This window comes from Anguilla rostrata, chromosome 11, assembly GCF_018555375.3.
Source record: "Anguilla rostrata isolate EN2019 chromosome 11, ASM1855537v3, whole genome shotgun sequence".
Lineage (NCBI taxonomy): Eukaryota > Metazoa > Chordata > Actinopteri > Anguilliformes > Anguillidae > Anguilla > Anguilla rostrata.
The window spans coordinates 34,723,066-34,738,667 of NC_057943.1; the positions used below are offsets into that span (position 1 = coordinate 34,723,066).

The 15,602-nt window shown below is 37.7% G+C and overlaps 1 protein-coding gene across 1 annotated transcript; it reads right to left on the reverse strand.

Moving 5' to 3' along the window:
• Nucleotides 1–2,945: 2,945 nt before the first annotated feature.
• Nucleotides 2,946–7,932, reverse strand: hoxc9a (homeobox C9a). The gene is made up of 2 exons (XM_064299567.1): nt 5,364–7,932; nt 2,946–4,015 (listed from the first exon to the last, which is right to left on the reverse strand). Exons 1-2 carry the CDS (start codon nt 5,902–5,904, stop codon nt 3,771–3,773), a joined length of 786 nt encoding a protein of 261 aa, XP_064155637.1. The 5' UTR covers nt 5,905–7,932; the 3' UTR covers nt 2,946–3,770.
• Nucleotides 7,933–15,602: the final 7,670 nt, after the last annotated feature.

Below are 15,602 nucleotides of genomic sequence, written 5' to 3' on the forward strand. Positions count from 1 at the left end.
TACAGTGTCTTGTTTAGAAAAAACCCTCATATAGTAGAACTTAATTTTTTTTAAATTGAAAACTCATACACATGTAATTTCGCAAACGGGGTAAAACAATTTTGATTTAGGTATTGTTTACAAATTGTTATAAATGTCCCAGTTGTTAGTTTCAGTTTGAAACGGGGACGTGTGCACGTGGTCCCTAAAAATTGGAATGGAAATTTTAAATTTACATAGATCATATCCTTCTCCATTGTCAAATATTTTCAAAGTCAAAGAGTCATTTATGACTAGGCTGAGTAAAATATTTCTGTAGGCCTATTTTTCCTCTGGTCCGTGTCATTTGTATTAAAACAAAACAATACACCATAAAACAAAATGTATCTTTTCCTGAAAACAAAAACAGCACTACATTGATTTTCAACTGAAAAGACTTTTATACAATGACACATAAATTGTGTTTCGTAATGCAAGTCCAATAAAATAAGGTATATTAGCCACATAATGGCGGCAATATCAGTTATTCCCTCGCCAAGTATTCCAATCTTAAACAACATGCAAGCTCGGGGCAGCGCCAAGTGTGAGTCAACAGCGACATCTAGTGTTCATATTAACTCAAAGCCTTATGTAAATATACACTGAAATAAACAGACGAAACGTGCAGTACAACCGCAGCACGTTCAAAAATGCATTTAAATTTGGTAGCTCACCAGTATGGAACAACCCTCCAAGAGCTATAGATAAAGTGTTGATTTAACTATAACAGGGTGCATTTAGTCCCACTCTTGACCCCGATTGAGATCTCTGTTAGAGTTGAATTAACACTGGGCATTTTACTATGTAGGATTTTGTTAGGTAAACGCATGATATCTGAGCTGTAAGGTCTCTTTGAAACAGTCCACCATCACTGCCCGTTAAAACCATAAAGCAATTTAGTCCAGACGTCTAGCCAGTTCTCCAGGTTTGCTTTGTTTGTTCGCATTTGAGGCAAACGCCGTGCCCCTTAACAGGGCTGTAAAACCTGCATTTTTGCCCTGTGCTGCGGAAATGTCGTCCTGGATTGGGCTTTAAAATGTCTACATCCTGACCGCATTGTTTACCACCACAAAAAGGCAATTTTCACCCTGCTCCCAGGAAACAAATGCCAGACATGTGAGATTACTTCACCTGCCGCACTGAAAGCAAACTACCATAAGTAACGGAGACCCAGGCACGTTGGCAGAATCAAGAAAATGTAATAAATGTAATAAAAATGAATAATTACCACGATTGCTGCATAATAATAATAATAATAATAATAATAATAATAATAATAATAATAATAAAGAGATCAACAATGGCTCGTGATGTGCTCGAATGTGCCACGCATGGACATCTAATAGCTTATAACAGATAAGCTATAAATGCATTTTACATTTATGCTATATGTCGTATAAGATAGAGATGTTCCCGTGAAACTCGCTTTTCTTTACATTGAAGCAGACACCGCATAAATGCTCACAGTTTCACTGGAAGGGCCTACAGTTATTTATAAATAAACATTCAATTGTGGCAGGTTTGCAGCGAGTATAATTATGTAAATACCACTGATAATACGTAGCTTGATATGCCTCGGTAATGCGTTTAGAAATTAGTATGTGATGTTTGTAAAATAGCCTAACATATGTGATGCTTTGGAAATATTATATTATATTATATTGCACACTTAAGAAATTATAACAACAAGTCCCTATTGCATCTCCTGGCTACCGTTCATATTTTTAACTACCATTCAGTTAGTATTATCGGAACGAGCGAGATAGTCATCAGTTTTACCACAGGAAAAAATACATTACCAATTTCGATTGAACCAGTTAAAATATTATTACTATAATAGGCTAAATTAGGTTTAATTCATTAATATCTCGACTATGTACGCTAATTCACTTGCATTATATTTATTGTCAGTGTCGCCAAATAGCCTGCTGTGAGTACAAGTCCTCTGGACAGATTTTAAAATTCTGGTTTACAGAAACTAGTGCACGAGCTTTTTGTGGTTAGATTAGAGGGAAATAATAGCAAAGCTATTTACAGATTTCGGCGATCATATTACCATGTAAAATACATCGCTGCTAATTGCGCAAGTGGTTATCCTAGTACCTCGATTGTAGGCCGAATGTTGGTTTAGTCAAAATGCTAATGAAAAAGGTACGAGGTAAAATACTGAATTGATCACAGGTAAAGTCCCTTTTTAAACCAGGGAGGGCAACAAACGAGGCCAGCTGATTAAGACAGGGGCTGATTAAAACAGTGGCCAGGTACCTATAAGCAGCTATGCCTTGGTATCGTCTTTGCATTTATGACACAATCAAGTGTCGTAAATATATGAATGCAACTCAAGCAGGCTTAGTGGGGTAAATACACTATATCAATTTCTGTCTTTCGACCTGATTATGTTGGACAGGCCGTTTAGCATGCGAATAAAAACAGATTTCTTTTCAGAAAACTTTTCTGCGTATGGCAACCGACGACAAAAACAGTGCATGCTAGTCCGGATAATACAGTGCATAGCTGCAGGGCAATCCAGACCCTTTATTAAGTGAAACGTGATGTTTTTAAATGTTCGTTTTTGCGGTATTCAACGCGTGCGCAATTGGCTGTGGGATTAGGCTAGGCCTGTGCACGAAGAGGACAGATTTGATATTGGTGACTGGCCTTGCACAGTACAGGAACGTCTCGTTAAGACGGAAAAATATAATGAACTAGTCTACCAGATGTTTTCAATAACCGATCTGCTCCCTCTTCGCATAGACTACATAATTATGTGCATTGTGTGCATGCGTATATTGGTTTGTGTGTGTGTGTGTGTGTGTGTGTGTGGGTTTGCTTTGATCCCTGTTGGTCTCATGCAAGCTTAAGTTAGAGTTCAATTAGCATAGGACATTTTACTGCATACGCTTTCTTTACGATTTATACGCTAGTAGCAAGTTTTGAACCCATTCCTTAAATTTATTTTTCTGGTTCAACATGAGGAGCATTAATTGCTATGTTTAGAGACCAGCGTTTCTTAAACCACATACAGGCCCAGTCAAAGGTTTGCATCTGTGGCAGCTGCGCACAGTTCTCACGCATTACGTCTGCGCCTTCTCATAATTGTGCACTTGTGTGCACGGGAACAAAGTATCACTTGTATTCAAAGAAGAACATGAAACTCTTGACTATGGTGACAAGGGGTATATTTAAATATACGACGACCTACATTAGAACATAACATCACAGGCTAATCAAAATAAAGTAAAATACACGAACAGGTACACCATAAACTACGAGAGAAGGCCTACCACAAAGACGCACAGAAAAACGTTCCAGACTTTATAACTACAGATGCTGTGGCAGTCCCCTTTCTATACAAAATATGCAACGTTTACATGTGCATAAGAAACAGCAGGAAAAATATAGGCACATACATAAACGTCATAAATTACGAATGAAAAGAAATAACAAAATAAAATTTCAAGTACTATCTCGCTCATACTTCACCATCTGTTCAGTATTTTCCCACCAAATCAGGTGGAAAACCGCTGTCCTTTCAAAGTAGCTGCATAATGAAATTTTACTATAGCTCTTACTGAATGTTGGATGAAATAAAGTACGACACAACAGGAAAAATCAACGTTTAAAGACATGAAAAAGAAAAACACACAGATAGCCTCTCGCAGTCTTTGTTAATGTGTGCGGTTCTAAGGGGCTGGGGGTGTTCACTGATGTGGTTTTTTCTGTCCTTGTAGAGAACACAGCTCTTTTGCGTGTTACTGTTCTTTGCTGTCATTCTTTTCCTTGTTCATTTTCTTCATCTTCATCCGCCTGTTCTGAAACCAGATTTTAACCTGCCGCTCTGTTAAATTTAGAACCCGGGCAACCTCGTATCGACGGTCCCTGGTCAGGTACATGTTAAACAGAAACTCCTTTTCCAGTTCGAGAGTCTGGTATTTGGTGTACGGACACCGCTTCTTCCTGGTGGAGCGCGCATGGATCCAGTTCGCCACTGGGTTATCTGCAAACCAACAGACAAACAACACTAACTGGACTGACGTTTAACACCTAATCAATCAACCTGCAAATTCAGTTATATCAAATTCACGATTTTTGTATGATTGTGTGATATGAAATACCATACAGATGTGTGAAGTGGTCAAGTGTAGCCTATCATGTACAAGCGCCTCATATGTGTGTGTTATTATATATATATATTATATTGTGTGTGTGTGTGTGTGTGTGTGTGTGTGTGTTATATATATATATATATATATATATATATATAATAATTGTTATGTGTGTATATGCATGTAATTGTCAAGAAGCGCTTCCTTTCCTGCCGTTGCCCTTCTAAGGCCGTTCAGTACTTAAGAGGAATAGCATCGTAAAATGGTGAATGCGCCCATTCGCTTTATAGGCCCATAAACGAACATAAACGCTTTTGGTCTCAAGCCTTTGCAAGTCTGCTGTCAAAGTCCTCGAGTAGCCTATATTTTTGACATTCCACAAGTTGCTCACTGTATTTTTGTCTTGATTTACCCAATCAATGTTTCTGTATGTTAAAACAAAAATCAAATACAAATAAATTAAAATAAAATAAAAATACCGAAAGATCATATGGACGTTAGTGGACTTTGATTTAACTTAATTGTATTATTCTTGCTTTGTGTTATTTTATTGCATATATTTTCACAATAAAATCGCTGGTGATGCAACTGAAGACTTGCATGTTATTTGTAGAAGCAGACGTGGATTCCAGACGTGAAAAATAATCAGATTACCTGATTGGAGAAGTAGTGAAGCTGCACCTTGACAAGTTTGCTCATATTGGTAAATTGAAATACATCCGCATATTACTTTATGCAATAACAATACTACTACAACTATTACAACTACTCATAATAATAATAATAATAATAATAATAATAATAATAATAATAATAAAGGTTGTAATTCAAGGATCATAACATCAGAAATACAAATACATATTGAGAAACATCTTTAAAAATCTCGTGAGGTCGATTTAATACAAACAATATGACTAAAATTATGTCATCGAGAGCGAGAACTTTTTGTGCTGCAAGTCCAATTTCGCCACCTGGCCATTAAAAGGCTTGTTTTACAAGTAGTCACTTTTTATAACCTGTCGCCTATTTTACAGCCCCATAAGACTGGCGTTTGTCTTGTTCAATAATGATAGCTGCCCCCCTGGCTGGAATCTCGCGAAGTGGTGAAAAGTAAAAGAACTAAACGATCGGCGTTTTATGGAAGACAGCAGCCAACCACCAAGCAAATGCGTGCAGTAAATAGAATAACATCCAAAACGCTCCAATAACCTGTTTTAAACTAGATTAACGTCAACTTACTCGGGTCTAGTTCTGGCTTGTCGTCTTTGTGCTTTCCGGAAGCCAAAACCTCAGACTCAGGAGAGGGGATGTTCTGTTGGGTCTTATCTCGGATGTCTGCGGAGGAGCCATAGAGATAATCCGAATAGCTGCGTCCGCTGGAGCCCAGGCAATCACTCGCTCTACGCTCCGGGAAGGCGTCGGGTTTCAGTCCGTAGTGTCTACTGTTTGCCGGGTAGCCGGGGAAGGACACGGCGGCGGAGATAGGCTCTAACCAGGAGCGCACATACCTGGAGTCCGTTGCTAAATGAGGCTGGTGGGTGTACGGATGGTAGACCACTGAAGACTGAGAGTGCACTGGGCCCCACGAGTTGGTGAAGACGGGAGGTTTCGGTGCAAAGCTGCAGCTGGGAAAATCAGCACAGTCCGGTACGAGGGGCGTCGAACGAGATCCTGGAGGAAGCGATCCGGGAGTGGAGAATCTTGTCGCCAGAACGTCTTCGCTTTCATGGTTTATCAAGGAATCCACATAATAATTACTTATGGGACCAGTGGTCGACATGACGAAGTCCCCCTCTCTTTTACATGCATCTGATTATTATATGGAGTGTATGTGTAGTTTTTTATCTGCCCATAGAACAATCAAGCCAGGTAATTATTTCTCCAAGCCTCTCTAGCTGCTATTGGCTGCGTCTGTGACACGTGATTATATTTGCCCCCAAAAAATTACACAGTGGATCAATGCGCGAGTCTTCCTAGCAGTGCACTTCAATGGATTTCAGAACGGTTTTCTGAAAGGTTTTTCTCTTTTATATGAATGAGCTGGTCGTAAAATAATGGGACAATTATGTTTTTCTACTGTTTTGTAAATGAAAACATTAAGAGTTCTGTATCGTCATTTCGCAGAATGAGGAACGTTGTCAGCCCTGTCTAAGGTACTATTTGTTGATGTAATTAATCTCCGTCGGAGCTAAGTCAGTTTGCTCTGTCAGGCTAATGCTCATCTTTGGCAGTATAATACAATATTATAAACTGCACATTGAGGATATGTTTTTTTCCTTGGCAAATTTAATAATGTATGGTGTACTTATTTTTCTTAAATACGCACTTTGCTTTTGTTTAGGCTCAAATCAACAGCTGTATTTGTAAAATCGAATGGATGTTGTGACATTTGTTACGCGGCGAAAAAAAGCTCACTAGACTCGTGGGTTATGCAAATAAACATAAGTGGGATCTTGCTCGTAAAATGGAATTTTAAAACCGGAGGGGTGGGAATCGTAAGACGCTTGAAAACTTGCCCACTGCAGCGGCTATATTCGGCAAGTGACCGTGCATGTTTTTATGTCCTTCAATAAATTTTTACGAGGACCATTTGATTGTTCATAAACGTGTCGTTCATAAAAACTGCAGTAGAGTTCTTACAACGACGTAAAACCAACACGACGCATGTCTAAACATTCCGCTCACAAGACAAGCAGCCTAAACCTAAAAGTGCTTGGACACAGCGAACGGACACAAAATGGCAAAGAACGAAGTTTGTTTCTGAACGTGAGTATGGGAATAAATGAACACAATGGACTATTAGGTCTGCTTATTTTAACCATGCCTGAAGTAGCTGAGAAAAGATATATATTCGTGAAAATAACGTTTTTGGATATAAGTAATGTTTTTTTTTTTTTTTTTTAAAGTGAACCAATGGTTTCAGTGTAGAGATAATCTGTATTTAAGAATGCCAGGGAACATTTAATGTCTAATTTAAAATGAACTATGCGAAAATATGGATCAACGATATAGTCCCAAGTCACGATTCTTATGTTATTTGGACGGTGTTTTGGTCGCGGCAGTGTTCCAAAGCAAGTCTAGACGCATAACGTCAATTGCTCACCACGTGTTATCCAAAAGATATTCGGTGGTGACATTGTCTTTGTATCTTGTGTGATGACGTTGTTTGCCGTGTTTTACTGTGTACACATAGAATTTATCGACTTAGCATTGTTACAGGACTCGTCTGTCTTGTGGTCCCTTACAGACGCATATTTTTGAAGTAAAATCAAAATTAATTCTTTCGTCAAACAAAATAGACTGTTATTTGGGCCTAACACTTGAAACATTAATAACGAATAGTAGCCTATTAGTGGCTAACGTAGAGGCCCGTCAGCCCACAAATATTGATAACAAACAGCCCAAATACTACATTTTTAAAAATAGTTTTAAATACGTGACGATAAAGCTTAATATGGTAGATTTGGCCATTTGCATTAGACCTACATGGGCATTGTCCGCCAATCAGTGTTGGGCCTGCAACAGTTTTCTGCTGCAGAAACCAGGCGGCTATTTTTACCATGACACGGTGGCGTAAATGGGATTCACCTGTCCACTCAAATATAAAAAATAATCAGTTTAGATATTATTTTAAACGTCATCTTAGTGGCTTTAGAGGGAAATTGTCTCGTTACTGATAAAATACAGCCCATTGTTGCTTTAAGGAAGTTATCATTCATCGCCAAACAACTATTACTTGTAGGGCTACTTACTACTACTACTACTACTATTATTATTATTGTTATTATTATTATTATTATTATTGTTGTTGTTGTTGTTGTTTTTATTTGTATTTGTATTGTTGTTAATACTACTACTACTACTACTACTAATAATAATAATAATAATAATAATAATAATAAATATCCTACAGTTGTAGCCTATTCATTTCCATTGTTTTATTAATCTGTATTACTGTTCCTGTCACTACTGAGATGTATCAATGCTGTTTCAAATAAGTTATTCGTTTCATTTAAAAAATAAAAAACAAGAAATTATATCGGGGTCAAAAGAAATGATTCTGGCAATATTAAATGTTATCATACCGTCCCTGTGAGTCTTAATTCCTTTCATTTTTTGATAGTTAATTTCCCCTCATCATTTCATCTACATAGATCTAAATACCCTGAATACAATTAACCTCTGTCCTTAATTTTGACAAATGCCAGTAAATGTAGATGCTACTTTTTCAACGCCAATGCTGTTTTATATCATCCCTGTACTCACTGAACTAAACTGTAGAAATTAGCAGCAGCAGTAGTACTAGTAGTAGCAACAGCAGCATTTACTACAAATAGTAAGTAGCAGTGTGCAAATATCACCTTACCTGCTGACATCGCTATCAGTCAAGTCCATAGAATTGCAACACTCCGAGTTAGGTTGTATATTTTGAACAAATTACCAGCCTAATCCGAACAAAAACTTGAGAACATGTTCATTCATTCATTCATTCATTCATTCATTCATTCATTCATTCATTCATTTTACTCACTGTCTATCACACAAGTGTATCATAACACAATCAACAATTCGGGGTCAACTGTCCCAACATATTCTTGGGTGAAAGGCAAAGTGCGCATGCAAACCGTTGGCACTGCAGTGTAAACACAGTCAAGTTCCGTTTTTATTGTTACACGCTTCAAAAATAATATCAATAATATCAATATCAACTTAAATAACACTAATTGGAACCAAAACCGATGCAATCAATTAATTGCTGTTTCACATCAAATACTAAGATGCTTTTATCTATTTCACGTTTTAATTGCTGTTGAACAGTAGACAGACAGGTTCACTACGCTTGGCCAACTCGGTGGCCTCTACTATATGGAAAGGGCGTGGGGCCGAAGTCTTTAAACTGGGTTTTATTTGTTCTTTTGCGAGCTGCGAAAATGTTAAAGGAAATTGTTCAATAAAGTGTTAAATGCTTGTAAACACGAAGAACGCTTTCTGCTTATTAAAAGGAGGCGGCCCCAGGCACCCCGCGAGAACGATATTTTCTCTCTCATTTCCGCGTTGTAACATGTTATAGCCAATGTTTGTAACTTGCATGCCTTTTCTGCTGCGGTGCTTAATGTAATGACTAATGTGTGCTTCGTGCTGAGTTGAATGTATTATTCTGTAACCGGGCGATTAAATAAAGGATTAAATTAACAGGCTGAGTTGTGTATCCTGTTCAAGGTTGAGAAGTATTTTTCTGTCCTCGGTGTCTGTGTCTGATGTGAGCGGTAGACCTACACTATTCGAGCTTTTAAATCTAGGAATTAGCCTACTGAAGGATTGTTTTGGCAGAAAACTAAATTTCATTTCATGGAATAAAGTTGCAACTTTGGAATTAATTCATATATTTACAAACACATATGCTATGAATTCTCAAATTAACATATTCTTTTATGTCTTGCCAAATGCTGATGACTAACCTGATGACTAGTCAGAGGTAGGGCACTTCTATGTATCTGAATAAGATGCTTGTAAGTACGAAACAGGACTGAAATCATACGCTAGGTCTCCGGGTAGATTCCGACAGGAAATCAGCAGTACACGGCCGAAATCACTTGCTATCTGAAATATGCCTATAGACTTTTTACAAAAGGGTAAAGCACATGAGGCGCCACTTTGCGCCTACAAGCTACACTGAGTTCTGTCAATTTAGTAATGCTCTTTAAAGTTCCGTAAGCAATAAAGACAACCGAGCACATACGACCAGGAATCACAAAGGCACTATAATCAAGGAGGAAAACACTAAACGCGTTCTTTCTGAAGTTCGCGCATCCAGTGTACAATGTAGAAGTGTAACGAATCGAACTTGAGAAGCATTGTGTGCATGCTGCGTATGTGTTGCGCGATGCTATGAAAATACGAACTAAAATGTTGTCTAGATTTTCAATCGTGTTTCGTCACTTAATTAAAAGGAACAAGACTTGCTCTATAGATATATAACGAAGCTAGCCTGGGTCCCCGCTTAGCCCTGATCATCATAGGCCTTTGGTTCGGACCGTTTGCATCTACTTGAATTTCAAATTGACTATTCCTGTCTTAAGGCACAGAAACCATTCTCAGGATATTTCATACGGAAAGGCGGAAATATAGAGCCTTCCATAATAATGTGCATGTTAAACATACATCACACACCGAAATTAAAGCCATTTTTATCATCAGCGATTACGAAAGAAAAGGAGATCTAGAGAAGCGTCATTACCCAAGAAAATTCAGGTGGTAAATTTTACCCAATCGAAAGATAGTGTAAATAAACACATTAAAATTCATATTAACCCTTTTTTTACCAGACAGTCAGCAATGTATATTATAAATACGAATACATGTATATCTTGACAAAGTCCATCATGCTTTATTATAACAATAACAAAAGTGCATATATATATATATATATATATATATATATATATATGTGTGTGTGTGTGTGTGTGTGTGTGCGTGTGTGTGTTTATATATTATATATGTCCATATACACACATATATATAATGTGTGTGTGTGTGTGTGTGTGTGTGTGGAAATTTATTATAATTTTTGAAAAACCAAAGTAGATATATGTTCAGATGATATCTCAACATATTAGGCTAAGGTTAGGCAGGTAGGCTATTGTAGCTTATGGAAAACGTGCGCGTTATTGTTGTATTTATTTTGGTACGGTTCTTCCGAAATTTCCATGATATATTGTCTACCTTGTTGAATTGAATTATGTTGATCATCGAAAGACCTTTTCATTCATATTTTCACAGTAATTTAATGTAACATAATGTAATAATGACAATGATATTAAAATATCAATTAATGCTAGTGAAGCTCTGCGTCTATGTACACGCAATCACTAAACGCTATTTTCTGGTACTGTTTGCTTACACATAAATCGTATAGTACTGATCTAATGCTGCACTTTTGCTAGCAATAAAACAGCCTTAGCAACAACAACAACAACAACAATAATAATAATAGTAATAATAATAATAATAATAATAATAATAATAATAATAATTTATACTCTAATAATAATAATAATAATAATAGGCCTGTAGTAGTTACTCTTGTAATTAATCCCGATCAAATGCTAAAATATTACGAGATACTGTTTCGTAACGAGAAGTCCGGGTTCAAGTGTACTGTTAAGATATTGGTATAATTTCCTGCTGCTCGAGTAAAAACACGTGCGAGGCGCCTTCGTTACATTTGTTATTGCATTGCCTCCACTAGTTCTTTCCATGTCCTCGGAGACCACAGTACTGTGAACCGACTCAAAGTGGAACTGGATAAAGCCGGCCAAAGTCAAGATGTTACCTTGGCATCTTCCATAAACATGCACTGATGGAATGAAAGCTGATCTCAGCCAGCTGTAGGTTCAGAATTGAGTTCCGCCATTAAGGCTTTCACAAAACAGTGGCAAGCTAAAAACACGCGAGTGTGTTTTGCTGACAGTTGCTGTATAATTACGTTCTTCGCCACACTGGCGTTCAGTCGTGATATTTGGCATTTAACCTAGTGAATAATTAACACATTCAGCAGAAATGGAAATTGCGCACGCACAGGGACAGGTTTGATTAGGGACAGGTTAGGAAGTAAAAGTGTTTTTTCCCCCCTGAATAAAACAATTTCAAATGAATTCAAACCAATACTGGATGTAAAACCGCGGACACATAATCTGTCTCAATGTTTATCTGACAAACCCAATAAAAATAGTTTTTATTAAAGTAACTCTGCGGAAAGATACATCCTCCGATAATTATTAAACACTCTTTTGGTTGTGAAGCATTTGTGCAGAATATGTCACGATTTGTGAAAGGGGAAACCACAAAGATGTGCCATCGAGCAATAACCTAGCTCAGTTTGAAAATAAAAGGAAATAAACGGTACAATGTTAATGATAATAATTTTTTAAAGCACGTTGCCGCAGATTGAACCAATTCTTCAGATGAATGAGTTGAGGCTAGGGGCGCTTGTATACGGCCTTTTCCAAAAGGTGTAGTCAGACGGTGATGTCACAGCTCAGCGCAGCTCGGCCCTTTTTGGGAGCCCAATCCAAAAAGGGCCGATGTTGGTGCCGGTTTTTGTTTGAGCCAGCACAAAGACCCCTGATTCAACTAATTAACGAATCATGATCTTCAATCAAGACCTCAGTAAGTAGAATCAGGTTTCTTAGTGCTGGGCTAAAGAAAAAACATGCACATGCACACTGGACCTTTTCGAATACGGCTAACTGACATCCACTGCAACATGCAGACCCATTCTAGCTCGTGGTTACGACAGAGCTGAAGCGCACATCTGTATTGGCGACCAGCTGTTATGTCTTCCCACATTTCCCTGGAAGATTATTTTAGAAGAATATGCCTACCCACTGTTATGTGGAGATACTGACAGTCTTTCCAGATAGCTTATAAAATCTGCCCCAACCCGCAACTTCGCTGAAACTGTGAAACAAATATCTGCCAGAAACAGAATCAGCGACAGTAAATTTGTCTTTTTGCAAACTTGGTGTTCATGAGCCTTTGGTAAGTGCAGATCTGCCATATGTAATGTCTCCCAAAGTGAGCTGCAATTTGATATGGTTTTAGACCTGAATTCAAGTGATGGTATTTCAGCCGGGAAAGAAAACTGGGAGTTTTTTTTAACCTTATGTACTTGCTATTTATTTACCTTATGTACAGAGCTCTGTTTGCTCTTTCTGCTCCGTTACCATTGTTACTCTGTAAAGCGTATTTGTGACGATATAATTGAATATATATATATATATATATATATGTGTGTGTGTGTGTGTGTGTGTGTGTGTGTGTGTGTGTGTGTGTGTGTGTATGTGTGTATAGATAGATAGATAGATAGATAGATACAGCGAAGTGTAATATTCGCTCTTTCCTCCAAAACACCGAAGTACGCTAGTGCTGAAAAATCTTTGTGGATAAATAGGCAAATCTTAGATTTTCTGAGTTCCAGTAGCCTATCGGAAAACTGCTGATTCAACAATGATATCAGTTCCACAGTAATATGACAGTTACACAGCGTTTTACATGTTTACGGCCAGGCATGGCCCATGTCGGCAGTGCAGATAATCAAAAACCCTGTAAGAACGAATTATCCATAGCCTGTTCTTCATTGGGTGATGAACGATACGTTATATTTTCTATTAAATTTAATTATTGAGGTCATTCATCATTTTGTCCTTCATATTGTTTTAATGAACAGAACTATGTGCATTCGAAATGTAAGCCTACGTGAAAAATAATTGAACAATCTAGACGTCTAGAGGGTTGGAAATCTAGGTTGAGAGACTTTATAACATAAACGGAGTAGGTTAACTCTAATATAGCTCGGATTTTACCAGGACATAACGTGGGAACGTCCTAATCGGCTCTTACAATTTAACTTTTCAACCAAATATAGCCGAGTTTTCACCTGAACACCGACACGGCGTTTCACCGACTTTTCAACACAATAATGTTCACTGACGTGATACCACAACCTTTACCTTTTATTTCTAAGATGTATATACATAAAAAGCCATAAGGTACCCTTTCTTACGTTAAAAAGTGGCAAACGTATCAGAAAATTAATATTCGCCTCACGTAAAGCTAGCGGTCCTTTCAAAATCGAGGCATGCGTAAATAAAACACATTGCGTTTTTGAAGAGAATGGCACTTAATATCCGTGTTGTGACTATCACTGTCATAATTAAACAGAATACCTATTATCATTATTATTATTAGATAGAAATACAAGGTTATGTTATTTGTGTTTATATGTATAAGAATAAACATGCCAAAGCGTGTGAGCGTGTGTGCGCGCGCGCGCGCTCCCGTGCGCGACTGTGTGCACGACTGTGGGTTATTTCCAACGTGAATAAACCCAACACCACTGCAATGAGGATGGCTTAGGGCCTGATGATTGCAGTTATCATCACGCACTTCATAAATATAAAACCTCTTAGCAGAAAATAGAAATATATTTGTCATTATAACAGCCACGAGTCCACTGTTTTAAGAACAAGAATGTCAATAAGAATAAGAACTGCACCAATACAGTATTCACTGGGTCACGTTTGCATTGGTTGTTTGTGGTTTGTGGCTGGACGCAATGGTTGAATTGCATTCTTAAGACATGCAAGCGACAAATGTTTTGTTTTCACTTTCAAACGAAACATTGCATATATAGGCTCTACTTCGAATCTACGTCAAATTCAACCTGTTCCGCGTTTAAAAATGTGGGACGTGCAGGTTTGGTGGAGCCCGTTGCGCATTCTGCAAACGTAGTCTCCATTCATTTCAAGTGAATGAAAGTGACTTTGGTTTCCAGACCGTCGTCTCTTCTCTCCCCACAAAGGCAAGGCTAAGGGGATTAAGAACAGCGGAGCACTATTTACGGGCAATGCGTTTATGTATTTCATAATGTACAACTAACCAAACTGCGGCCCAGTGAAGAAAACAAAATATACATAGACCGGGAATGGACTGGATTACATTGTCTATTTTTTATCTTGCTAACCACAGTGCATACACGCCAGACAACAATTAACACAAACGTGAGATCGCTTGATGTTTTTTTTTTTTTTTTTTTTTTTTTTTGTGGAATTCAGCCGCATGCCTATATTGCACGCACCGAGAATCTCCGACAAAAGGCACATGTAAAATGAAATGTAAGAGTTCGCGACAATTTTCTTGGATAAGTTATACAGAGGTATTCAGTTCACCCCCTTTACCGGTTTTTAGGTTTGAGACCGAAAGGAGGGCCACCGGGGAGTTGTATTTCTTCAGGCCTTCATTATTATATAATAACCTAAAATGGTCTCGTCTTGTTTATATGCCCGATCATTCGGCTCACAGCTGGTTTAAATGCTGACTTATGGTATTGCGCAGTGAATACTTTTCATTATAGTACCGATCCACTCAATGACAAAGGTAGTGAAAAACTGTATTGAAGTATTTTAGTGTAGGTCCAATAAAAAAACGGTTACTATGTGAAAATACACCTTAAACGACCCGTGTTGTTTACAGTTTATTTCCGAATTGGTTTGCGTGGGCTCTCCTCCAGAAAGGAAGAATTCAATATCCACGGCTTCAATGCTCTTCGAAACCAAACAGGCTTTGTTGAAGTTGGCTTGTTACTGTCTTTACCATTTTATACAACTTCACCGTGAATGTAACGCAAAAATAGGCTCTACTTATTAAGTGTTGTTGCTAGCATTATATCGGTAGGCCACAGAAAGTTCTAAAATAAAGTTCTATAGGCTGCTGTTTCTCTAAGAACTGATTTACTTTTTGTTCTGAACGTGAATTTATCTTTTTGAACGCCTTTAGTAGTTCCCTCATGTATACAACACAGTCGTATCGATAAGAATACTGACAGGAAACTAATTTTTCGTCAAACGTCAAAACGGATACATACAGACTTCAGAACATGAGCTTTGTATCTTTAGTATTCTTTAAAATATCTTTTGT